Here is a 26,135-nt window from a genome sequence, read left to right as displayed (position 1 = left end):
ATAACAACAAAGTAAAAAAGCAGAGGGAACGGAGCATTATACAAGTTTAGTTCATAAATTTCATTTTTTCATAGGTATTGAAGGGAAGCTTTTACCCTCTTTACTAAGTAGAAGAAAAAATAATTCCTGACTGGCTTACATTTACTCTTTAATTTGTAACTGTGAAATTCGATGGTCTTACTATTTTCCTGACAGTTCTAATAGGATTAGATCTCTTTTTCTTTCTGAAAGCAGAAGCTAAAAACTAATACTTGCATCTCTTGGTGTGCAGAGGAATGAATGAATGTCTCCTCTGCTGGGTTAAACAACACATTGCCTATAGCCCTTCTCCTACTCACACTTAAAAACCTTTGAGGCAAATGGAGTTTTGCTTTTTGAGTCTGTCTGAGGTTGTTATTGTCGAAAGCCTAATTGCTGCTTTCATGCAGACAGGTAACCTCAGCATTGCAGCTACTGGCTTGCCACTGCTGATAGTGCTTTAATGCTTTGCCACTGCTTTTTGTAGCCCTTTCCTTCTCATACCTAGTACAACCAGTGAGTTCTCCCCAAATTCCCAGGGAGGAAGGGTACAGCAGCTTTACTCATGCTGGATCACATCACACCCAAAACCAAACAAAAATCTTGCAGCATATCTCCGTGGGAGTCTTAAGGGCATCCTAAGCTGAGTGAGCATCGGTGCGAATTCATTCAGACTTTACGGTGTGGATGTTTGCAATCAGAATAGATTAACCCTGATTATACAAATCAGCTACAGTGAAGGTCTACTAAGCACAGAAATGACTGCTCTAATGATTATAAGGTGATAACTCCTGTGCAGTGTTCAGGGTTTCCACTGAAGGTAGTGGGAGCCGTGAGGACTAAGTGCATTGCTGGCATTTCGAGCAGGAAAGAGAAATGCCTCTGCGGGGGTCAAAATGCCCCCTCAAGTGTTAAGAAAGGATTTTCACTTTTTCAAATGCACATAATGGTTCTCACAGACAAGAGAAGTATCTTGAAATAAGTAAACCAAATGTTGGTTGTTGCGAGTTTTTTTAATATTTTTCAAATAAAATATGGAAAACCATGATGTTCATATTTGCATTTAGACTGAAACTATTGTTCCTTAGGGGAAAAAATACACCATGTATTTGTGCTAAATACTTTAATTATGCCCTTCACTGGGATAAAAGGAAAAAAAGCTGACAGCCAGCAAAAGAAAAACATCCAGATTCTCTTCTTGCATTAAATATGACACAGATTGTAAAAAGCAATATTTTTACCCTTGAAATGTTTAGAAGTATTGACATTCTGTCCACTCAATTGTCAGCTTGTCTTTAGAGATAGAGCTTCCAGGTTCTTAGCATTTAGTAAACTGACACTGATCTCTATCCTTCTTTAAACTTATATGCAATTCTTGGCTTTAAAAAAACCTCCGTGATACCATGAAAGGTTATTCTTGCAGTGGACACTTTAGAAATTCAGTGCTGTCCTTATACTTGTTTTCCTGCTCTTCCAAATGTGTATTATTGATTAAGCCTTATTAGTTTTATTTTAAGTCTCAACAAAGCTTGAAACATGATTTGGGGAATATCATGGGCCCAGGGGAACACGTAGAAGTTTTAGATTGTGTTACTGGGAGGAGGCGCCTCGATGCCTCAGAGCTGGTGAAGAAGGTGCAGTAGGAGGGCCTACAAGGGGGTTTTACAAATCTCAGGGTCCAGCTTTGTGTGCTTTAAACTGAAGTCTGTGTCAGAGCCTGCCTTACTTACCCAAGCAAAACTCTGATGGAATTTAGATGTATAGCACACATGAATGACTGGGAAAAAAAAACCAAACAAACAAACAACAACCAAAAACCACAGATTTGCTCCCTTGTGTACCAAATAGGTATATAAACAAAATTAGCTGCATGTTAATAGTGGTTAAAGCAACAAAAAGTATTGTAGAATAAATTGCCAGCCTTCCTTGCAGAAGAAACAGCATCACTTGATTTCTCTGCCATTACTCATATTGCTGTGTTTACTTTAGAATGCTAGAGAAGTCCCTTATGATTTAAATAAAGTTTGTCATGTTTTACTTCTATTGGCATGCAAATTCTTCAAGGATAAAATATCTGTTAAATTTCTGTTTTCTTTCACTCCTGCTTAAATGATGAGGCATGATTTGTGGTATTTAATGTAATCAGAGTGTCATTAATTTTCTGCTAAAACGTTTCTGCATATGGACATGCAAAATAAGTATCTACCGTGCCATCAGTTGGTTAAAGAATCAAAATGAGGATGACAGTGTTTTTCTAAAGAAGATCTCTCTGAATCTTTCCACCCACAGGCTCTGTTGAAGGCAGTAAATAGTCCATTTTTGTTAATGAAGCTTCACTCATACAGCTGGGATTGTTTAATATTTTACGAGTGTTACTTTGTTTTGCTCTCAACGATCTCAGGCAGTTAAGGATTTATGAATCGTGTTTTTCTCAGCCCATCTGCGGTTTCCTATCTTCCCTGGCCTTGAGAATATGTTTAAATTTATTAAAGCGAGGCAAAGGCTCATTATTTCAAAGGAGAGCCAAAGTGACACAGTGAATTGGTTATTAATGGAAAGGCACTGCCATAGGGCGATTGAAATTTAATGATATCCTACAAGAAAAAAATGAGGGTGTCACTTTCCAAAAAGTCATGCTAAATGCCAGCCTTTTTAAGGTCCTGCCGCTAATTTTATGCCTGCGCACAGTAATGTTTTCAAAAGCGTTTAGGAAACACGGACCAGTGACTGTACTGATTATCCTTTTCACCTTCTCGCCTGTTCCAAATGGGTTTGTGCAGTGAGCGATTTAATCTCTAAATATAGGGAACGTTAAAAAAAATAACATTGCTGTTTTTCACAAGCTAAGGGCCTTTTGCAATCCTCCAGAGATGGACTTGCAAATATGCTATCTCCATATGCTCACAGTAAGCTCTCACACTGGCTCATCACCAAAAAAACAAAAAAAAAGAAAACAAAAAACTTCAATCACTTTATTTCTTCTGCTTTTCTGTCATTCGAGAGATGCTTTATGTACACAGAGTACATTTATCAAAATTTAAATCACATATGATTAGAGTATACCTAGGAAATTTGGAAATTGATCCATTTTCTTTCAGAAGGCTGTCCCTATTTCCTGAAATGCCTTACACCTGTTTCTGGATTGTCCTTAGTTTATAATATAATGTTCATATAGATTTTGTCACTATGTTTTCGCAGTTTGAAAGACAAGCTGTGCAATTTCCTGGCAAAATCCAGTGTATTCTTCCCAAGTGAATGTTGAGGCTTGATTTTTTTTTTTTTTTAATTTTTTTTTTTGTATTTGAGCTGGGTATAATTCTTAAACCACAGAGACCCAATAATGTGGCCTTAAGTGACTGTTGAAAGAGTTCCAGATGGGAAAGGGAGATGAGGGAAGAGGAGTAAATACCTGTATTAGGACTGCAGGATCAGGCTGATAGAAACTTGTTGATGATGCTGGTGCTTAATGGAGTATTATTGTTTAATGTTCCAGTGCTAGTGATAACTGTATGGTTCCTTCTAGTTACATGTTTCAACACATGATTTACTACAACTATAACCATGTTTAAGCACAATTGAGGAACACAGATTGTGGATAAATCACGGATAAGACAAGGTCTGTGTAAATGTCTGGGCAGAAAATAGCTTGTGATAACCATGTCAAAAAAGCAGGCTTTACATTAGACACCTAACAATGTTAGATGACTGCTCCTTTATAAAAGCAGAAGAACTGATGGAGGATTCTCATGCCATGACAACAAAGCTGCTATGACTACACAAGCTTTTGTGTGACCTTCCTCAGTTCTCAGCCATCGGGATGCAGCATCCCCTTTAGTACTTCCCCATAGCTGTTCTCCTAAGATATCGGCTCCCCCAGAAAGCATACAAACGCGCAGCAAAGCAACAAGGGGTAGTAGCATAAAGGGATGTTTGGTATCAATCATCCTCGGTTAATACAGAAATGGTAGAAGTCCGTGGTGGAAAAGACACACTAGGTCACCTAGTTCATCTCCCTGCTGGTGCGAGAAATGTTCCCGACATATATTTTCTAGTGCCCTGTCCAGTCTAGTTTAAATACCTGATGCAACTAATTTATATTTATATTGTAATTTTCTTACAAACATAAATATAAAACCAAACTCCAGACGTTGCCCTTGACAGGCACATTAGTAACAAATCATTTTCTAACCTTGCTTATGGTAAATTTCCAACCATCTGCTGACAGGTAAACAGAAATTTCTTCTTTTTTTTTTTTTTGACTCCTGGAATACTTTCAGCTCACAGCCTCAACAAATGAAATAATAACAATAAGAAAAAAAAAACCAAACCTCTAATTGTAAAATGACAGCACCATGTTGTTTCTAAAGGGAGAAATGTCACCCTTTCTGGAGGTCTGCATCTGACAAGCATCCTCTGCACATGGGCCTGCACCTCCTTTGTGTAGGACAACCTGTGGTCTTAAACATGCCACTGCATGCCATAGGGATGGAGGCAGCCTGAGACTGGTAGCCATCTCCCCACTTCTTACATATTAACAACTCTTAAAAAATAAGTCATTGCCAAATTTTGAACTCTTTCTGCTGCAGAGCAGAATCCTGAGGTGAGAGATTCAGTTTTGTTCAGTCTACAGAAAAGCTGCGGTGGGGAAGAGTTATTTGCAGAATGGAACCAGGCTAAATGAAGTAAGTCATGGTGTAACATTTCTGAGGAGGAGGTAGCAAACATCATTTGACACACCTTGGGTCCATGAGTGGGCGCTGATCATGTCTCCTGTTCCACAGGAAGCAAAAGCTTCTTCTCAGTGTATGGATACCACTTGGTGCGAGAGTCTTGCTATCTGATTAACATCAGGAGATGGAGGAGTTAGAAGAAAGGGTCAGCTTCTGTGAGGTGCTAAGTGCCTTCTTCTCTGGCTTAAATAATGGAAAAGGAAGGCTCTTCAAACTGGGTGCAAGAGCTGCTGTCGCCGGCACCGTGCCTTCACAGGGACTTTCTGCTCTCTGGGATGCAGGGTCAGAAGAGTCAGAAAACAAGGTCAATAAGACCAGCAAATACTGTGTAAACTGAAGCTCTCGTAGGATTTGCATGCAATTTTAAAGAACATGGGTAGAAATGGTGCCTCAAGGGCCTGCAACTTTGGTTCCTCTGAGCTTCCTGTTTTAAATATAAACCTATCATCCTATAACCTTTCTAACAAAGACATAAACACTTCAGCTACATATATTTTGATTGTTTCGTGACAGTTTACTGGAGGCTTAGCAATGACAGATTTCTTCATTGTCTTTTTGCCAAAATTTGTCCTTTAAGTCATTTTTGTTGACTGCCCCTTTTAGCAGCTCACCTCACAATGAGAGAGGAGACAATTAATGGGAGGGTGATTTATCACTGCCAAAAACTGTCAAGGACTTCTGTTGTAGCTGGAGAAAAAGCAATTTCACATTATGGCATTTCATTCCGAATACATTGTATTTACAGCTCACAGTTTTATTTTCAGAGCCTATTATCAGGTGAAACAGTTGCATCTGAAATGTTGTTTGTGACATAGGTGACCTGTTAGGATTTGATAAGTATTTACGCCAGAGCACAAGGGGCTCACACATCTGCTGTTGGCAGAAGCAATGGAAAAAAATAACCTGGAAATGAGGCGTTTGATTTTTCTGGTTCCTACACTCGAGCATCTGTTGCTATAATTAAGTGGCATTCAGTAATTGCAGAGCAATGGTGAAATAAACATATGCATTCTTGCCAGCTTTTAGGATTTGGTGTCCTTACAGTAGGAGAGACAAGCAAAGTGACTTCAGCAAGAACAAAGGGTTCTGTAACAAAGTTTCGCAATTAACTTTCCTGTTGCATAAAGAGGAATTTTACAAGGAAAAAGAAATATTACAGGGTGTGTGGGGGGGTGAAATCTAAATTGGCCAGTAGCTTTCATACATTTAGACTGATCACTGCAAGAGGTAAAGTAGAATATTGAAGTGGGAACATGTTAACACTTTTCTGTTAAATGTACGTGATTCCCTTGGGGTTGTGTTTAGAAACTAAAAAATGAGCAGGCAATGCTAACTGAAAAAATAAGCATTCAAGAAATGTATTATACAGAGTTTCTAATGCAATGTACTACTTGAATTTGAAGGGGGAGTTGAGCAGAAGATCTCTGCAAGGGCCCCTGCTGCCTTTGTTTAGGCAGCAATTGTGGTGTAGATAAAAACAGAACCTGCTAGTCGGTATTAGTTAGGAATCCAGATTAAAACAGGCTTTTTAAATGACTCATTTATAAGGCATTAGTTAAACAATCAGATGTTCTGTATTCTGTGGTGAGATTCTGTATACGCCTTTAAAAATTATTTTTTAGAAGTAGGATGAATGGGGACTATATATTTTTTTCTGAGAGAGGATTTAAGTCAGAACACTGTCTCATCTGATCATAGGTTTTGTGATGTGGGTTTTGTCTTTTAGAAACAGACTGTTCAACAAGTTATTTCAATAATAGTCCCTGTACTAAAAATAAAAATAAAAACGGATAATTGAATAGCAGTACCCATGTAACCCAACAGATATGTGGCAGATGTAGCATGTTATAAATTCTGGGAACCTAAGAATAGAAAAGAGTGTCTGGCTTTTGCTGTCTGTCGAAGCCAATAAAGAGTGAGCATGAAAAAGAGCTATTAGTATTGTTTGAGGAGGCCATTCTTATATCTGCTTTGGCACTTTCTCTTGCATGGTTTGGAGCAAGTTTGGCATTAACTGTGTGCCTGCCTTTTTGGCTGGTGGAGTAAGTACAAGGAACCACTGTGCAGGGGGCAGAAAAAATTGCAGGAATTATATTGAATAGATACATACATGCAGGCATACATACATAGATATCCACATACATATATGTAGAGAGAGATAAAGAGATGTGAAATTAATAAAGCAAAGAGAAAAAAATATTATTTTTATTTTTTTTTTTTTTACCAGAGATGGGACAGGCTTGAAAAGTGAAAATAGCTGATAGTTTTTTCTTCTCTTTCTATCACTTCCACACATCTCTACATGGCCACAGCAAGCCATAACAAGTCAGTCAAAGCTTTAAAGAACTGGAATATCACAGGATCAGGATCTGTATTTTAGCTAAAGGTAAATGTCAGATTGCTTTTCTCACTTTACTGTTCAGATGGTGAAACTGAATCTGTTAATCAGTTTTGTTTGTAAATACAAATATTTTAAGGGTAGGTATAGCTTTCTAAACTGATAAATTAGATTATTTTTAGCTGCATTTGAAGCAGCTACATTTTTTTGTTGTTACAATATGCATTTCCATGGTATAATACTGAAAAAAAAAAAAAATCTGATCAGACTTGAGGATTCTAATAAACATCATATGTAGATTAACCTGTGTTTTTTATTCTGCAAGTGAGCTACTGGGGTTTTGTGCTGTTTGGAGAAACCGCGTGGAGCAGTGTTTCCGAACTAGGTGAGAGTCGGGAGACTTTGATTGTATTTCAGGCTTTGCCAATAATATGTTGTGTAAATTTGGGCAAAGCGCCTCACCTCTGTGTGCCTCTGTTTCCCTCTGTGCCTATTTACAGTCGAGTTCTTTGAGGAAGGAGTTAACCTCTTCAGCGTTTCCACAGGACTTGGATTTCTTTTCTGAGCCCCAGGCACTAAAAATAAGTATTCTCACATTAAGTATTTCATTGAGCAATGTTGGAAGCTTTTTATTTTTGATGGAGGTGAGCCCACGGACAGTGGCTATGAGCCCACTTCTGCCAGGCTTGCATTGGCTTCTGTTTCTGAGCCATTTGAGTAGGGAATGTGGCATTAGGACCTCTTATAATCAACGTTCTTTTGCCAGCATCCATTCTCAGCCTATTAAAAGAAAAAAAAAAATAGTTGTGAGAACTCTGTCAATAGTGAAAGATCTATTATGTTGTCCACTAAAAACTTAGTAGAGGCTATAGGAGCGGTTTTAATTGAGATTTTTACAACCGTTTGATAACACTGTTTTGATCACCGTATTTAGGGCTGGATTCCAACAGTGGACATAAAACCTCTGACTAATCCACTGAGTCACCCAGTCTCTGTCATATATTGCTTAATGGTCCATGCTGCCAGGAATTATAATAGCTTTCTAGTAATAATTTTTTTTTTAAAGAAACTTTATGGGCACAAAGTCTTATATAAGTTGAAAACTCTGGTTCTAAAAAAGACCATCAAAGAAAACTTACTAGAGCTATGGTAAACTACAGAATTTTGTGTTTATTTACAATAAATGTATAGAGTCTTTAATCACATATACTATAAGTTAGTGACTAATATTTTAACTTTGGTTGGTTAATGTTTGCAGGGCACTTACAGATGCTAGAATAATCTCTAATGTTTTTGCTCAATCTGCTCTGGAGATGGATGAAATAAATAGTTTAAACTAATTAATGTAACACCAGCTGTTACAAGTGCTTGGCAGACGTCTGTGAGTTTTGATGGGCAGAGAGCGGCTGTTGTACTTGACTTTATTTTAGTACAATGTTGATCACAGTGTAAGCTGGAATAAATGACGAGCCAAAGGAAGGAACAGAAGATGAATTCTGTGTAATGCAAAATAAATATTGCCCTTTTTCTGGAAATATTTTTTGAGGTCGAGGGAGAGTTATAGTGGACTTTTATTAAGTCGTAAGTGCTGTGGCAGCAGCTGTGCTAGCCATGCTCAGTATGAACCTGCTTCAAAAAAGCTACAAAAATGTATAAGCATCTATGAAACTGCACATTGCTTTTAAATTCCAAAAAGTCTTAAGGCTTAATATGAGCACTTTGGCTGCAAATTTTATTTCTACCTAGTAACTGCTGTTAGAAAGAAGAGATATTTAAGACAGGTAGGGAAGTAAGAAGTGTTAGTTCTAGAAAGTTCGTGTGTTTGCAAAGAATAAGTTGTGTTTAGTGCTATTTGCGTGCATGTGATTGATTCTATTGTATGTTTTTTATTAATTTATTCTGTGCTTTAAAGAATGAGCATGACTGAAAAACCTTTCAAGGTGCAAAATAGTTATAACAAACTGACTTCAATACTTTGTGATGTAGCGTTAATTGATTAGTTCACCGTAAAAAAACACCACAAAGCAAAAAATATGTTTCTGATGAGAATTCATGGTTTCCATGTGATTAAGAAGTTGAAATATCCAAGTAACTTCTCCTTTAAAGTTGGAAGGTAGAATAATCATGCTGTGACAGGGAAACGATGGCTGCTATCTCTCTATGTGCCAGCATTAAGATAACAGTGTCATTGTACAGATTGTTACCCTGTGAATATGTCTAATAAGTTATTATAGCGTGCTGAGCAGATGGCAAGTGTGCTCCTGAAAGAATTGATGGATGGGATATGATGTCATCAGTGAGATGACAAGGTTCACAAGGTACTTGACCTCCAAGAACAAGTCCTAACTGGTTAGAATTCTAAATGGTGAACTTTTGTGACACTGGCTAAATGGGAAATATGTGCAATTTGTATTTCTTTATGGTAGTGTTTACCCTCTTCACTGAACTCCACATAATGGGATTTGGTCCCCGAAGACTTGGAGATATTGTTGGTAGGTTTCACCCTGTAACCTTCAGAGGATTCCAAATACAAATCTATACATCTAAATTTTAACAAAATCCTACTGAATTGTATTTATGAAGCCAGGTTCATATCTTTTCTTTCTTTATATGTATGTATGTATAAAGAATTTAATTGAGATGCTTAATTAATTTAGCATGTTCTCCTGAAAGAGAGAGCTGCTGACTCGGTGAGAAACTACAAAGCATAAAATTATATTTTATACTTTTATAAGCATGTGTTTAAAATTGTGGGCTAGCATGACAAGGATCTTAACAGGGTACTAGTAATTTTAGTTATGACTAGGTTCTCCATCTCTAAATTGTATTTAAAAATCAGTATTTTATCTATCTATCTATCTATCTATCTATCTATCTATCTATCTATCTATCTATGTAGGTATCATCCTTGTTTTTCTGTACAAAATTAAAGAGTGGGACCTACATCACTGAAACGCAGCCTTCTCAAATAGTCCTCTTAGTTCTTTGCACAATTCATGAAATGAAGAAGGTGCACGTGAAAGCCTCAAGAGGGAGAAGCCGGCTACTGAAGTTTAGGCAATGTCTGTAGCTACATCTGATAGACACCTACCTTCTCTTTGCTGTATGGAGAATTGATTCCCTTATTTAGAGAGTATTGCTGCCCTGGCAGACTGGATACACTGGGCAGAGGGATTCTGCCCTTCACTTCTTTTAGGTACTCCATAAACCCTACCGATCACAAAGCAAGCTTGCTGTGTGCTTTCATGAGCAATTATGCAGGTAGACAAATCCTTTGAAATTCAGAAGTAAAATTTTTACCTATATGTTGTAAATTGGAAACAGAAGCAGAACACACAAAAGGCAATATATAGACAATGTATTTAAAAATGAACAGCTGAAATAAAGGGGATAAATGAATACTAAAGAAATATATGATGCCCTTCCTACAATGAGAGTCTGAGACAAAAAATTCGAGGTCATGTATCTTAACCCTGAAATTAATAAAGATTAGTAAAAATTTTTTGTTTGTTTGTTTTTCCTCTGTTGTTTTATCTGTATTTGGCTGTGATCAAAAGCAGAAAGATAGGAGGAAGAGGCATGAGCATAGTAGTAAGCCTTTTTTAATCTTAAATAAAGATACTAAGGGTTCCTTAAAACGCTTATTGTTATTTGACTCCTTTGAAAGGAGTGGAGTCTTCAATATGATTTGATTGCAGAACAAAACACTATATACAAAAATAAACTAGGAAAGCATGTACATGCATACTTGTTCTGAATTCTTTATGCTATTTATTTTGAACACTGATAGTTCTTTGAGATGTTTGAATATTCATGTGACAACATAGGGGTTATTTACATGAACTGAAACAAGAGCAAACCAGATGAAAGCACTATAAATCCTGTGAATAAAAGCAGTATATTATAATTTTTGCATTTCATAATGTTCTGAGTTTCAAATAAGTAAATGTTGTTTGTAAAATTTCTACTACTGTGGATTATTGTTCCATTTCTTAAATCAGCTTGTAGGTGCAATAAAGCTTTCATAAACATGTTACAAATTGCTACCATCTTTCCTGTATAAATAAGACGCTGAGGGTTCCTAAATTACTTCAGAATTACAGCAAAGCTTTGGATTGAGTTGTAAACACTGTAACAATGTATCAATTTTAGAGTAATTACTTTGAAAATATGGATTACAATTTAAAGTCTCCATCTTTTTTTTTCAGGTGGTTTTAAATCCATGTCCTTAATCACCCAACCTCATGCAACTGTTTTAGTCACATTGTAGTCCTGCATCTAGTTCTACCAGTACAGGAAATATATAGTCAGTAGAAGGAAGAAACTATGGCTCCCAGATCATACTCTCTTCCTTTTACTCCAGTAGTAAGGGTAGAAGTATTGTGTCTGCAGGAAATAGCAACTTATTTACATTGTGATTTGTAAATAGTTCTCTCTCCGCATATAATTTACTGTCTATATTGAATTATTGTTTTCTCTGGTTTATTGCCACTTTGTTTAAATATAGTATGAAAGCAGTAAACTGCTCAAAACGTGCTATTAGTAGGGCAGCACAGAGGTGAATCTTTAAACAAATATTTTCACTGTCTATAGTGCGCACACTTTGGTAGTGGGTGTATTCAAGGGATTTGGTTCTCTTCCTGTAAGGTAATATTAAAAACTAAAGTGAACTCTCCTCCATAATCACGTCTACCAGTTTGTTAGCATAATTAAATAATACTCTGTCAAAATGTTTAAAACCATCAGATGAGTTTATCAAATAATTTGATAAATTATTCATTTGAGTTTTCATTTTTTTAAATAAAACAGAAAAAACAGAATCTACCTCTCAGATTGTCATAGGTGTATTGATTATGTGGTCAAAGTATTTTCAGGAGCTAAGTCTTTTGTACCCAGTCTGATCACTGCATACATGTCTGTATGTGTGTGTATATGCTAGAGACACGTAAAATTGTAACACAAGGTAAATGAGTGTTCACCGAGCTCTCTTTGCCATATGGCCCCTGTGGAGGATAGAAGGCCCTGGCTGGCTTAAGCCTGCCATATGGACCTGGTGGAAAAAGGTAGGTCTTGCACACAGAGCAAACCTACCATATGGACTGGGTGGAGCACTCAAAACTCTAAACATTTCTCATACACCAGGGCCTTTTACACAGAAGAATGTAAAAACATACATTATACATTACACACAAAAGCCATTGAAAAATGGATCAATTGTTTAAGTTTAATATGATGCTTTCAAGCAGTGTCCAAAACTATATAAATAATCAAGGCTTATTTTGAAATAGTAAAGAGGATCATCAATCATTTACAACCGACTATTTTACTTTGCATTTAACATCTGCTCTATAATGGGACTGTACAAACCACCCTTAATGCTGTACAAAGACAGAACAGCCAAAAATAGCGAAAGGGTTAAAGCAAAGTTTCTCCAAATGTGATCCCATGGGTTTTTTTTTTTCCTCCTGTTCTTAACCCAGAAGAGAAAATTAGCACTTTGTTTAAGAGTTGTGAGGCAAGTCCCGAACTTAAAAATGGCTGCCGTACTCCTAATCTTTTGGGGAACTGAGATTAGGCATAGGATTAGATCAGTGACTCAACCTTAGTTCCTCTATGAAACCAAAAAGATCTGTGCCAGCTGAAGCTCTTCTGGTTTGATCCATAAGATGTCTATTGCTTTTGTATTCAACAAATCTTCATTTACTTTCCACACTGAAAATGGTGTGGTGCTACATAGTGGTGTCTTTTATAGACCACAGTAGCATGGTAAAATGTTCATTATATTGTATTTCAAACGACTGGACCTAATGTTGAACCTTCCTACACACTCCCATGTCAATACAACTATACTGACTTTAACTATTTATACTAAAAAAAAAATAATTAAAAAAAGAGTCAGATCAGGACCACTCCAATTATGATTATACCAAAATATGGGAAAATTAAGTATAAACTAAAGATGTATTTTGGAGACCTTATTTTCCACTTTCTTATCTGTTTTGATAATAATTTAGATCTTGTTTTTTTCAGTTTCACTTGTAAAAATGAATAAAGAGAAAAGAAGTCAAGATCTGTTTTCTTTTGCAGATAGGGAGATTATTTAAGCTTATTTGTCCCTTCACATTTCTGTCACAATCTTTTCCTTTTCTCTATCCGTATTTTTTTCTCCTGTGGTCCTTAGTTAGACTTGAAATTTCAACAGTCAGACTAATTTCTTCATATCGTGGAAGAAGAAACTAATGAAACAAAGAAACCCTAGAAACAATAAATGTTACTGAGAAAAATGTTAGAGAAGAAAAAGATTGTAGGAAGTAGTAGAAGATACCGAGTTACAGAAAAGGTAGGACAAAGAGAAAACAAAGTTATACTGAAAATAATAATTAAAGAATTTAGATGTTAGTTTTTGAACTTGTTTAATCGTAATAAAATTTGGTAGAAGAGCAGTCTTCATCAGTATCACTGATTTATTTTCAAAAACTGAAAAAAAAAAATCACTGAAGTTGCCATGACCCATTCATGTCAATCTTATGGGTACAACAGTTCACAAAGCTGTGCATTGCGGTCATCTCCTAATGCAACTCTTGCTCTTTTACTAGCTGGGCTGAAAGCCAGCCTCCTATCAGGATACTGAATAAAAGTGTTATCCTTAAATATGTAATGAGCTCATCAGGTTAAGATAACAAAGCTTGTGCAATTTGTTCCAGTTTGTTTGGGCAGGAACTGTTTTCACAGTATCATTGTGGTAAAGATCTTTTGATTCCTGTTTATGTTTCCTGATTCTGTATGATTCTTGTTTGGTTCAGTTATCACATACATAAATAATCCTAAAGTAGTAGAGAGCATTTTTTGAACCACTCAGGATTAGTATTTTGCTTATATTACATAGCATTTATAATTGCTTCAGAAATGAAATAAATACTTTTTCAATGAGGTTATTGGGATAAACATTGAAACACTTACAGAAACTGCGATGTAAAACAATTACTAAAAAGGTCTGTCCCTGTAGTGGAGTTACAATGCATATTTCCTTGATATTATGATATAGATAAAGGGCTGAATTGCCCTGAGTTGCATGAAGGTTTTAAACTGGATCCTGGGAAAGATTTTAATTTACCAGCAAGTATATGGCATCTTTGCTGTGTAAGGTACCTTAGTTTTCTGTATTTAATGGAAACCAAACCAATCCAGGTTACTTGATGACTCCAAACTATTTTTATCTTCTGAAATCAGTGCTGAATGTGAGCCATAATGTACAAATAAATAAAGGATATTATGTTGGTCTTTTGTAATACATATTCTGATATATTAGCATAAATTATATATTCCAAGAGATGAACATAAATGCAGGCCAGATCGTAGCTGTATTTTCAACAATAAAAGCAGTAAGAGCAAGCTCACTTTAAAGTGGTTGCCTCAAATGGAGCAGAAAACATTAGAGGTAAAACTTCTACATTATTCTATCAGTGAGCATCAAGCTAGTGAATGCCATAGAAATCTCACTAATGGACTCATTCTGGCAGCTTGTTGCAGATGTTTGATGAATGAATTGCAAGAGGAATCATATCAGATGTAAAAATGCTTGCCTTTTCATTCTGAATTTTGTTTCTGAGCACTCTGGGGTTTAGGGATTTTGGTTTGTTTATTATTATGGATTTCTGTGAAAATCAGATATTAGGATATAATCTATAGGCAATGGCTTGAGAAATGTGGCTATAATATTGTAAAGGACTGTTTCTGATGCTATAAACTATGAAACTCATATTGAACTCCCATAGGCAGACAGCCAAATTTCTATTAGGATATCATAACCATATAATCTAAAATGTGTACATCAATTATTGTCTACAGCATTTACATCTGACTACTGGACCCATTCCATAGATAAGCACATTAAGGATGTTTATTATTTTTGTTAAAAAAAAATCTTGTAAAATAATTTAGAAATGAGTTAAATATAATTGGTAGTCTCTTATGCAAATGTGTTTTTTTTTAACCCCAAAACTAAGGAAGCCTCCATGCTATACTGCTTCATGACACTAAAACAGCTCATTCGTTTTGTACCTTTCTGGGGGAGACTTTGTCAAAATGAGATTCTTCACATCCTTTTGGTTTTAGTAACAATTGCTGCAGTAGCTATGAGTCAAGATCTTGCAGTTGCTAGATCACATATTTCTGTAAAAATTAAGTGTGTATTGCCATTTGGGTACTTAAGCAAAGAGTAGACGTTATTGAACTATTGATGATAAAACACCTGTTATCTTAACCTCTAGGAAACACGACTGCAGGACTTGACCAACACAGTCCCCCTGGTACTTTCTTATCAAAGCACGGTTTCTTGCCCTGGTTTGTAGAATTCCTGAACCTGTTACCCAATATCCCCGTACAGTTGTGTTGGGTGGGTTGATGTGACTATTTTTTTATTCTTTTATTGGCATTTTTGCCTCTAAGAGTGAGGCACTAGTACTTTTGTGATAGGAATTTGGTCATGGAAAAAGCTTAGGAGCAGGTTTTCTTAGTTTTTTTCTGGTTTGCTATGCATTTTTAGGCTGGTTATCTTATTCAGTGGTCCAATTAATACATCGTCAGACTGAACAATAGAGGTACTTGACATTATACTTTTTATTAAAGAAGTTATTAAAATCATGGGCATTAATAGTGTATCACAGGAGAGTGAAGTGCTTGTAAGTATAAATGTTTTAAAAGTATTTGGGTTCTGCAAAAAGAACTGTCAGTGAATATCACAAAATCACAGAATCACAGAATGGTTGGGGTTGGAAGGGTCCTCTGGAGATCATCTAGTCCAGTCCCCCTGCCAGAGCAGGAACACCTAGATGAGGTTACACAGGAATGTGTCCAGGCGGGTTTTGAATGTCTCCAGAGAAGGAGATTCCACAACCTCCCTGGGCCGCCTGTTTCGGTGCTCTGTCACTCTCAAAGTAAAGAAGTTTCTCCTCATATTATCTAAAATCTGATATTTTATCACGTTACTTTAAGAAAAAACATGACAGCATTCAGTATGAACGTTGAGTTAAACAAAACATTTATATTCATCAATAGATCCAGTTTTACAAATTCTGGCCAGATTAAGATTTTTCTGCTGGGGTAGAGTATGAGCCACCAAAATTTGGAGTGTTTAAACCTCTTTTGCCTTGTCTGTTGGGCTTCTTTGACATATTTATTTGTGAAGCACCATTGTGTTGACTTTTGTGTTGCCATTTCCCACCAGGTGCCAAGCAGGCCTGGTTGGCCTTGCCTGCTTGCCAGCGCTCTGGGGACGAAGTTGTGGGCCAGGTTATGTGTTGCTGAGTGAATGGCAGCTGATGAGGGTTGCACAGACACATCATCGTCTATTCATTCTCTGTTTGGGCATCCGATTCCTGCTGTCAGCAGATTACGAAGAACATGGGCCATGTGACAAAGCAGCAGGAGCATTGCTGCTTAGTCCCCCATCATTGCGACATGGCTAGATAGTGGCTTCTTTTTTTTTTAGCTTGAAGAGAATGAATACTAGAACTATTAACTGAACACATACCAAGCAAAAGTGTGAATACAATGCAGTTCCAGGTATTACCATAAAACCTTCTTCTTTAGAGAATTACAAGTTACCAGCTGTGCTCTTATCAAGAATTCCCTTCTCACTACTGTTATGCTTACAAAAAAAGAGTGGTGTTATGTCAGCTGACAATGACAAAAATGCTAATATTATTGATATTCCTTATTTTTTAAATCACCTTAAATCCCCACATAATAGGTGTTTTTCAACTTTAGTGAAACATGTCCAGGGGATTATTAATCCAAATCATGTGGCACTTGAAATGATCCAATAAAATCTTACAAAACGTAATTGTTACATTCTATAATGTTTCGCCCTTAATTTTGCAGCAACCATACAAAGACAGTTAAAGTACAAGGAGGAGCAGGAAGCATGAAAATAAGTATGTGCACTGTGGATGTATTGCCTTGTGTATTACTGTTGTCAGTCAAGACGTGCGTATTTACATCCATAATTTTGAAAATGTGAGTTTTAGTGTACAACAATTATCCAGTCTTTAAGTCCAGTCCCTAATTTAAAGTTTGATGTTAATCAGGAATTCAGCTCAGACTCAAAGCACTTGGCTTGATCTTTGATTCTGCAAACATTTCAGAAAGTGAGATGTGCAGACAGGCTCTCTAGGTGAGGGAGCCAGCTTCTGTAGCCAGTGCAGTAAAGGAGATTAAATGGCCAGTATCATGAATGGTGGGGTTTGATTTCCTAAGCATGTTTCCCTTTACTACATAGATAATTATGCACACCCTTCAGCACAACTTTAGAAATAGCTCAGAATGACTCTTGTGAACCTATAGGGAGACATATTTACACAACCCTCCACATACACATAGGCATATAAGCAGTTCTCATAGAATTCGTACAAAGCCAAGAAACATTCTTGTTAGCTCTCAGTATTACCTGGCTGATGGAGTGGAGCTAGCAGAGTACTAATTGGGACATTTGACATGAACCAGTAAAATACATTTAAATTTTTTTAGCATCCAAAGCACAGATGGCTTTAATGTGCAACCTGTCCCTGCCAGTAGCATATAAGGATCTCGAAAAAATAAATAATGAATATAGTTCTCATAATTAAGAACTCCAGATTATAATACTGTAAATTGCATTGTATTTATACTAATATGTTTTTTTAAAAAGCAATAAGGATATTTAGTGTACCTTTCTGACCATCATTTTATCTATAGGAATTTATATTTGTTTAGGGTTAATCAATGTAAGTTACTGTCAAGTGTTCAAGGTATTTGTTCTATATAATTACCAGATATATGCAGAATCATCTCTGACTATCCCATTTATTTTGTATTCCTGACTGTTCTATGAGTGAGTGTTCTGTGAGTGAATAAGATTTTTTTTTATTACAGGGACAGAGAAATCATATAATTTTGTTTTGCGCATTACATGTTATGATGCCAAAGTACACAAAATGGAAATACTGCTGGCATTTTAACATTCACTTGTGTGGTAAAATACATTTGTTTAAAAATATGAATGATAATTTATTCTGAAATTTTGTGAAATCCTTAGAATAAATAAATCAGCAAATACTGCTTGACCCGGCCCTAATAAGTAATAGGCTGCAACATAAGATAAAGGTTATTAAAATAATCCTTTCATTGAAAGAGAAAATTAGATAAGTTGCGCTGATTGACTCTGAGGCCCTCCTAGGGACATGTAAAATGAAGAATAAACTCAACTTGATCTAGTCCAAAAAGCCTGAAGAAATCCTCACAGCTGGAGCATCACCACTAATTACATTTTTGCTTTTTGGATGTATTTTGCCAACTCTTTCAGTTCATTTATAGTGATGTTATACCAGTAATTCCATAAGAAAACTAAAACACGTGGCCTTTAAAGAACAAACTTTTATATATTTGCTACTGACAGCTATAAATTTTATTTGCATTGGACCACAGTTCTTGAAATATTTCTTGAAATTATTTCCATAAAATACACTGTGTTAAAAACCCAAAAACACGGTTTGGCTGTTTTGTTTATTTCTTGATGAGTCAGTATAATTTTTTTGCTCCTGGGCACTCTTTCTTCCCTCCTTCACTACTGAATCCCAGTCCTATTAGTCCTTTCCAAAATGTCTGACCACCTTGACTGTCCTTCTTTCCTGTTTTCTCAACTCAGTGTTCACTGACTTCTTGATGAGTCCCTGTCTCCTTGTCAAGTTGTCCCTGTTTCCAAACCCCCACATCCCTATTCCAGCCACTAATACATTCTTGTTTGTTTTGTTTTCTTCTGGTTTTTCTCTATGTTTATAGATAAATTGGCTTACAAGGTATCAGCATAGAAGGGATATCACTGAACCTGCAAGGAACAGAAGTCTGTAATCTTGTGTTCACGGTGTGATTCTCCCAATGGCTCATTTGCCATTATGGAGACAATTCCAATGACAGGATGCTCAGTGACCTCATGTGGCAGTGAAGAATGACCTGCAGGGACTGCAGTTTTCTTAAAAATGATTTAAAAAAATACTAGAAATGTATTAATTGAAACTCTCTTTTCCAAAAAGGACAAGTATCACCTTAGAATATTGTATTTTCAGTTGTTAGAATTAGAATTGTCAGTAAGATGAGTCTTACTGTTGTGCATCTTAACCTACCCCCGAAGTGGACATATAAAACTAGATTTTTACATACTTTTATTCTTGTGTAGTCCTTTACATCCAGTGCAAGTGTGCGTATTTTGTAGCAAAAACAGTCTGTAATGGTAGAAGTAATATACAGATATGTGAATTCTGTAAAACCTGTTTGTACAAATATACATGACTGCACCAGGTAGACAACCATTGCGTGCAACATACACATCCAAGAAACACATTCTTACTAGCTATGGTCCTTTCCATGAAAGCTTTTAATCCTTTGGTCATATTTCATTATTGGTATGTTCCTGTTCCCAAGGTCCTCAGGCAAACATACCAAGCCAAGAAATAGAACTCGGTGGACAGCATTTGCCATGGTAGTGGTAACTTTGAGAGCACCAGCCTCTTTGAAGTGTTGCAGAAAGAACAACCAGCTAGTCAGTCTCTTTGAACATTTGATATTCTCCACTTATTTCCAGCTGCCACAGTTCCAAATGTTTTAATTTCAGAGTATTTGGGAGTACTGGAGAACTGTTCTTATCATAAAAAGAAAAAAAAAATGTAGATAGAAATAAAAATTGTTTTTTGTAAGAGTTAGTTTTAGTGCATTCCTTTTACAGTTCACAGTCATGTGGCATTACCGCTGGTTATGTGCAGGGTGAATCTTGAATGACCAAATCTATAAAGCAGGCAAATGAGATGGGAATTGAGCAAGAGGATTTTTTTTTTTTAAATCTGCATGAAATTGGTAAACATTTCAGTTCAGCACGTGGAATCCTCTGTTCATTTGTCTTAATATAAACCAACAATTACAGGCGAATTAAAATAGAAGAGCTTCTCACACCTGAAACATCTAACTCTGAGGAAGGTGAAATACAAAACTTTGCACTACAGGGTGTTTGACAACATAAACCAAAATTATATTAAGCCAAATGGACTAGATTGTTTCCACAAAAATGTATGCACCAGATTTATGATTGTAAAGAACGAAAACAGGATTCTCTTTCATCATTCAAATGGTAAGAATGAGCCTGTTTTAGGAACAAATACATGTGAAATATTTTACAGAGAACAAAAAAGCATCAAGATGCATTACAAAAAAAATTAAATGGTTACAGAAAGGCAGTAATCTGTATAGTATTTTTTGGAGCCAGCTATTATCACTTGCTTTCAAATCCTGGCAATATCAATATTCTCCAGTTTGATTGGTGACCAGTCTGAACTTATCCTACTCGCTTTTAGGAACAAAGACAAGAGAATGGCTACCTCTATTCATCTATTATTGTTTAAATAGCTGTCACAGCATCCAGGATGTCTGTTTCCATGTTATCTGGTGAAAGAATAAAATAGAATGGCAACAAACCAAATACAGTGAAAAATGTTCATTGTATTTGGCTCAAACCAGCTGCTGTTCACAGATAAAATCTGGTTCGAACAAAACCAGGTGAATTTTGGAAATGGAGGAACAATGGATGGATTGGATGTTTTAAAGATACGTGTCGCATCGAGACTTGACTATTATGGTGATTTAGTTCATATGTCAAGGCACATATTCATCTCTACTCAGATCCTGTAGAGGCTTGGGTAAGACTTGTCCTATCCTTGTTTATTTGTTAATTTATAACATTTCAGTTCCCAGCACAAACCAAAGCAGGCCCGGACACTTCTTTGTTCTGCCTTGTTCTTTCTTCCCCCCTCCCCACTTTTCTTTACACTGTTGTGCTCCCAACTCCAACAATAGAGTGGTAGATTGACCCTTTTTCCCCTCTTGCCCTGACTTGTCTTCAAATGCTTCCTTTGATGCGTTCAGACTGAAAATGCCAAATCTGTGTTTCCCAGCAAGGGCTCATCTTTTTTTTTTTGCAGCGTTGCTCTGCTAGTAGGTTGAGAGGAATGTCAGTAGTTCTTTTGCAAGAGTTTAAAAGATACTAGGTTAATGATAATTTGGAAACAAAGATATATATCATCGTATTGCAAAAAGAGGACTCCTGCAGGGACGGGAGATTTTAAAGTGTCCTAATTGCAGGCACTCATATTGTTTTGCTACTAAGATATGTGATTATGTTTTAATTGGCTGTGTTTACAGTGTGGTTTTTCTTAAAAATGCATTTTTCCAAGATTCCCTCAATCATTGCTTATCACACATCCACAAATATCCATGCTTCCTGTGTATAGTATGTACATTTTCTCTGTTTCAAACCTACTCACACTGACATGGGACATCAAGAAAACAAAGTCACATTAGTCTGACTTTTTTTTTTCCTGAGCTGACGTTTCATTAAAATAAGTTCATAGTAAGTTCAACCCTCTAGTCTTACCCTTCAGTGTAAATTTATTTCTGTTACTTATTAAAACATGAGAGTTTGGATGTTATTTTGAGTTCATACCATTCTGCATAACTTTAACCTGTTTTGAGTTATTTTGCATATTGCAAAACCACCTCACACAATCTTAGGAAAATCTTCACGAACTTCACACCATGTTTCGAACATGCGGAAAGTACATCAAACTTAACATACATATTAATTTTAAAGCACTAATACAGTAAAACATCATCCCTTGCTTAAGTCCTATAACACAACCTGTGTTAGGAGCTTTCTGTATCTCAACAATTGCTTGGAACAGCATAGTTTTTAAGTGAATTAAGGCCTGTGGAGTTTTAAGTGGGTCAGTTTTATCTAGCTTGTTTTAAAATGTTTTGACAAATTGAGACCTAAAATACTAGTAAGATTCTAAGTTGTGTCAGAAGGTATGACAGGTCATTGCTCCATTTATCTGACATACATAGAGGGAAATGATGGTTCTTTTAGTTTACTTTCTCATTTATGTGAATCAAATCCACCATGTGTACTAGTGATTAGACTCTTTCTTGCTACACCATGCGAGACCAATACCTTCACTGGAACCACTGACACAAAGAAGTCTTTTGCCAAAAAGCTCAGTGATGTAACAAATAAGAGGTTTTGTAATGTGTGGGATTTTTTAGCGTTCTGTAGGAATTGTTTGGGAAACCATATTTGCAACAGAGAGAAATAATGTTTTAAGCTATGCAATAATATTGTGTAATGTTTATCAATGTGTTGTCTAACCAGTTTTGTTTAAGTTTTGGGCTGTTTCTTCTGATTAATGAAAGCATAAAAAATTCTGACAGCAGTTTGGAAAAAAAACATTTGGTAATGATTTTTCGCACTAGAATAGGATTTCAGAAGATGAACTAACAGGATGATCTGAGAACAATAAGCTAGTTTGCAATACCCAGGAATACATAATGTATTTTTCCTAATGAAGTGCTGAATATTTCTATAGTGTTTTAAAAGTTGGGAAGAAAAAGAATTCATATTTAGGGCCAAATTTTTGTATGTTAGTACAAAACGACTACACAGATATCCGTGTTGCAGTGAGTTAGCATGAGGGCAGAAGATACATCCACAGAGTACAGTTTTCAGAGCCTGCTTTGAATCTCAGTAAGCTAGGTAGGAAATGGTTCGGTGACCTACAGCCAGTTTCTCTCAGCATTTTGTGATGTGACTGGAAAACTTAAATACAGCTGAAAAAATCTTTTATGGCTCTGAGTGGTCTGAACCTTTCCTTGGTCAGCATCAGTTCATTTCAGAAAGCTTATCTTGGTTAGCTTTTGAATTATGACTTTATGAGAAAGCAGTAATGGGAGCACAGATTGTGAAAAACGAGGGACATGTATGTCTTACTACTTGTGTAGGCTATTCTCAGCCTGAGCCACAGTGAAGTAGGAAGAACAGCTTCCATTGTAGGACTGATCTCTCCAAAAGTAGATCTTTCCACCTGAGCTTGTCAGCGTAGGCTCGTCTTACGTTCAGCAGACACTTTCGAGAAAGATTTGTCTCCTCCTGCAGTAAATGCTTGTGATAGTTCAGGTGGGTTAGTACCTTAAGCTGGTGTCTGCTTCTCTCCAGTGGCTGTAGAAAGAGCCAAGTTGGAGCAGCCCAGAAGCAGATGTCCAAATGCCTGTTTGGGTGTTTCTGTGTGGGGACATAGTGGGTGAGGCTTTTACTTTTGCACTGTAAATACTGGCCAGCACAACAGAGCTGGTGAGGAGATGGGGCAAGAAGTCTGCACATGTTTGCTGGAGGTCACTTCCTTCTGGAATAACGGTGGATGGGAACTGCTGGAATGAACTGGGACTCAGAGCCGTGATTTCCTGGTCCCAGGTCATCAAAGCTTACACTCTAACCCTTTGTTGCAGCAGATTTCAATTTTCCTCGTCCTAGAATATGTCTACTTTGGAAAATACTGTAATCTGGTCAAAGAGTGCTCTTTTTAGGCAACTAGGATCAGAACTTTCTTATAATATAATTTCTACTGTGCATGATAGGATAAATAAATATAACTGTTATTGAAACTGTAATTACATAAAGTGCAGAAAGAAAGAGAAACTAAAATACCCCAAAACATATGTATCTCATAATGATCAAAGCCCAAATAGAAAAGAGCAAGTCCGACAAACTCTTCTGTAGTCAAATAGCTGTGCCGACATCTGCATAATACCAAGAGTACATTCTGATGTCCTTGTATTGTATTGAGATATATCAATATGTGTCAGCTAATGGCTGAGCCCTTGGTAAGAAGAGTATGTATAGATATATATATCTATATATATATATGTATAGATAGTTTTCCTTTTGAAGAATTCAGATTAACATCTGATGCAAAGAAATTGACCTAAATTTCTCTATCATATCAACAGTAGTCTAAAAATATTTCAAGAAGTAAAAAAAAAAAAGAGAGTATTGAAGTTTCTAATTTTTTTCCTGCACTTTATAATCTGTTCACAGATTATCTGTGAAACTTTTATCTTAGAAGTCTTCAAGCTGAGGGAGTTTTTTTTTTCCCGTGGTGATGTCAGAACTGATCAGATCTGATTGTTACAGAGATCCCACTAAGGAGTTTAGCACTAATTGTTGGAAGATGTCCGTGCTTAAAAAAATTAGGCCAGTGATTGTAACCATGCTGCTAATTTCATGTATTGTTCAGAGCATGTTTCAATTCTGGGAATCAGGTGTACTTTCTTGATTAAAAATGCATTGAGGAACTGTAGTTTTCCTTGGTGTTGCAGAATCTTCTGAGCTGTAAGTGAAACCATTAAGAGTGGGAAGGGTTAATTGTATGGGAAGCCTTGTTTTCAAATACTTCTCGTATACAAAATATATGCCATGCTAGAAAATATTCTATTGTCAATCCAAATAGAACACAAACTAAAATGAGATAATTGGGAAGGTGCCCATAAAGTCAGCCTGAATATATTATCACAAGTATATGTGAGATAATATTTGTTTTAAAAAGATTCTATGGCACTGTAAACTCAGTCTCATTAGAGACTGCATTTAAAAGGCTTATAAAGTTACTCATTAATGTTATCTTGTTGTATCTCCACAGCTTTTTCATTAAAGAAAATTCAGCAGAAAGCATTTTCTCCTGATAGCAGGAACCAATTTGCAATAAATGTTCTGGAAACCACTAGGGAAGCCATTACTGAGGTCTAATAAAAACAGACAAGCGTAACTTGTTCTATATTTTTGTTTCAATCACATACAGATGAGACCCCGCTCTCCACACCAACCGCAAGAGACAGCCTTGACAAACTTTCTCTAACTGGGCATGGGCAACCACTACCTCCGGGTTTTCCATCTCCTTTTCTATTCCCTGATGGATTGTCCTCCATAGAGACCCTTCTGACTAACATCCAGGTAGGCCTTTCTGTAGATCAGCTTAAAGGGATGGAGAGGAGCCAGTTGCAGATTTGTCTAAATTAATACAACCATTCTAGCTTAATCAGTTCATAAGATTATTTGGATCAACTAATTTACTGAAACTTTTTAGTAATTTAGGCTTTAAAGGAACCACAGCAAACAAATGAATTGAGAAGCTGTCAGATATAGTACATAAATATACACATTGTATATTAAGCCACATCAAAGAATTTGATGAAAATTACATTGGTGTGTTTAACAACATTTGTCTTAAATGCTCTTTTTATTACAGGCTAATGAAATGTATCTTACTGTTTAACTTTATCTCATTTTCTAAGCAGAGAAACGTTTCTTTAATAAATAGTTATTTTAAACTGCTGGAGTGCCAAGGTGGAAATGATATTTAAAGCTATTTGAAATGTGTCTCCCATAAAAGCATTCACAAAAAGCACGTCTTTTATAAGTAAGCTCATTTCACTTAAAGAACTGTCTTCAAAGAATAGACTTCAAAGGGTATTACCAAATTTTCTGCAGATTTCCTATTCGGTAGTCACTGTGTCTATTGTGTGTACAATACGGCCTGATTCAAATATTATTTAAGGTATACACTAGCATGTAGCTTGAATCCAAGATGTTAGTGTTTCCCATTAGAACGAAATTTCTTGTGCACAAATTCAGTGATCATGTGTTCCCCAGATGCAACTTTTGCAACAATAGGATTGGATCTTGTTTGCAGAAGCAAAATAATGCAGCCATTGTTCTCATTCCACATAAGCCTCATCTTTGTGGCTACTAGCATCTGATGTGTTTGTCGCAATATTTTTCCCTGCTCATTCCTGCAAATACATAAGATGAATTGTATTCTATTCAGAAAAGGCTATAACTGAATAAGGCCAAATCCTACTCACTTTACTTTCTTAAGAAATCTCATCAAAGTTTATGGCACTTCAGACTTGTTTCATGAAAAGTATATTATCCATTCATTGGTGATAGTTTGAGATCTAATAATGAAAAAATACTGCTATTTAAGAATTAATTATTGCTCTATCTGCCTAATCTGAAAGAACGTATTTGTGATTGCTTTTGTGGTTCCGAGACTTAAGAACTTAAATATTTAAATAATAAACCAAAGTAATTTAGCAACAGTTAACATTCTTCTGACAGATCTGCTGCAATCTGAAAAGAA

General features: G+C 36.2%; 1 protein-coding gene across 6 annotated transcripts in view; it reads left to right on the top strand.

Moving 5' to 3' along the window:
* Nucleotides 1–26,135, top strand: part of DACH1 (dachshund family transcription factor 1) — a 366,620-nt gene that overhangs the window by 290,482 nt on the left and 50,003 nt on the right. For all 6 annotated transcript variants that reach the window (XM_065832261.2, XM_065832347.2, XM_065832180.2 and 3 more), the window contains one exon: nucleotides 24,795–24,946. In XM_065832261.2, coding sequence (XP_065688333.1) covers nucleotides 24,795–24,946 — 152 coding nt within the window. The remainder of the gene's footprint in view (nucleotides 1–24,794; nucleotides 24,947–26,135) is intronic.

This window comes from Patagioenas fasciata, chromosome 1 (genome assembly GCF_037038585.1).
Source record: "Patagioenas fasciata isolate bPatFas1 chromosome 1, bPatFas1.hap1, whole genome shotgun sequence".
NCBI lineage: Eukaryota > Metazoa > Chordata > Aves > Columbiformes > Columbidae > Patagioenas > Patagioenas fasciata.
The sequence above is the reverse complement of the archived record's forward strand: the minus strand, read 5'-3'. Positions and strand labels throughout refer to the sequence as shown.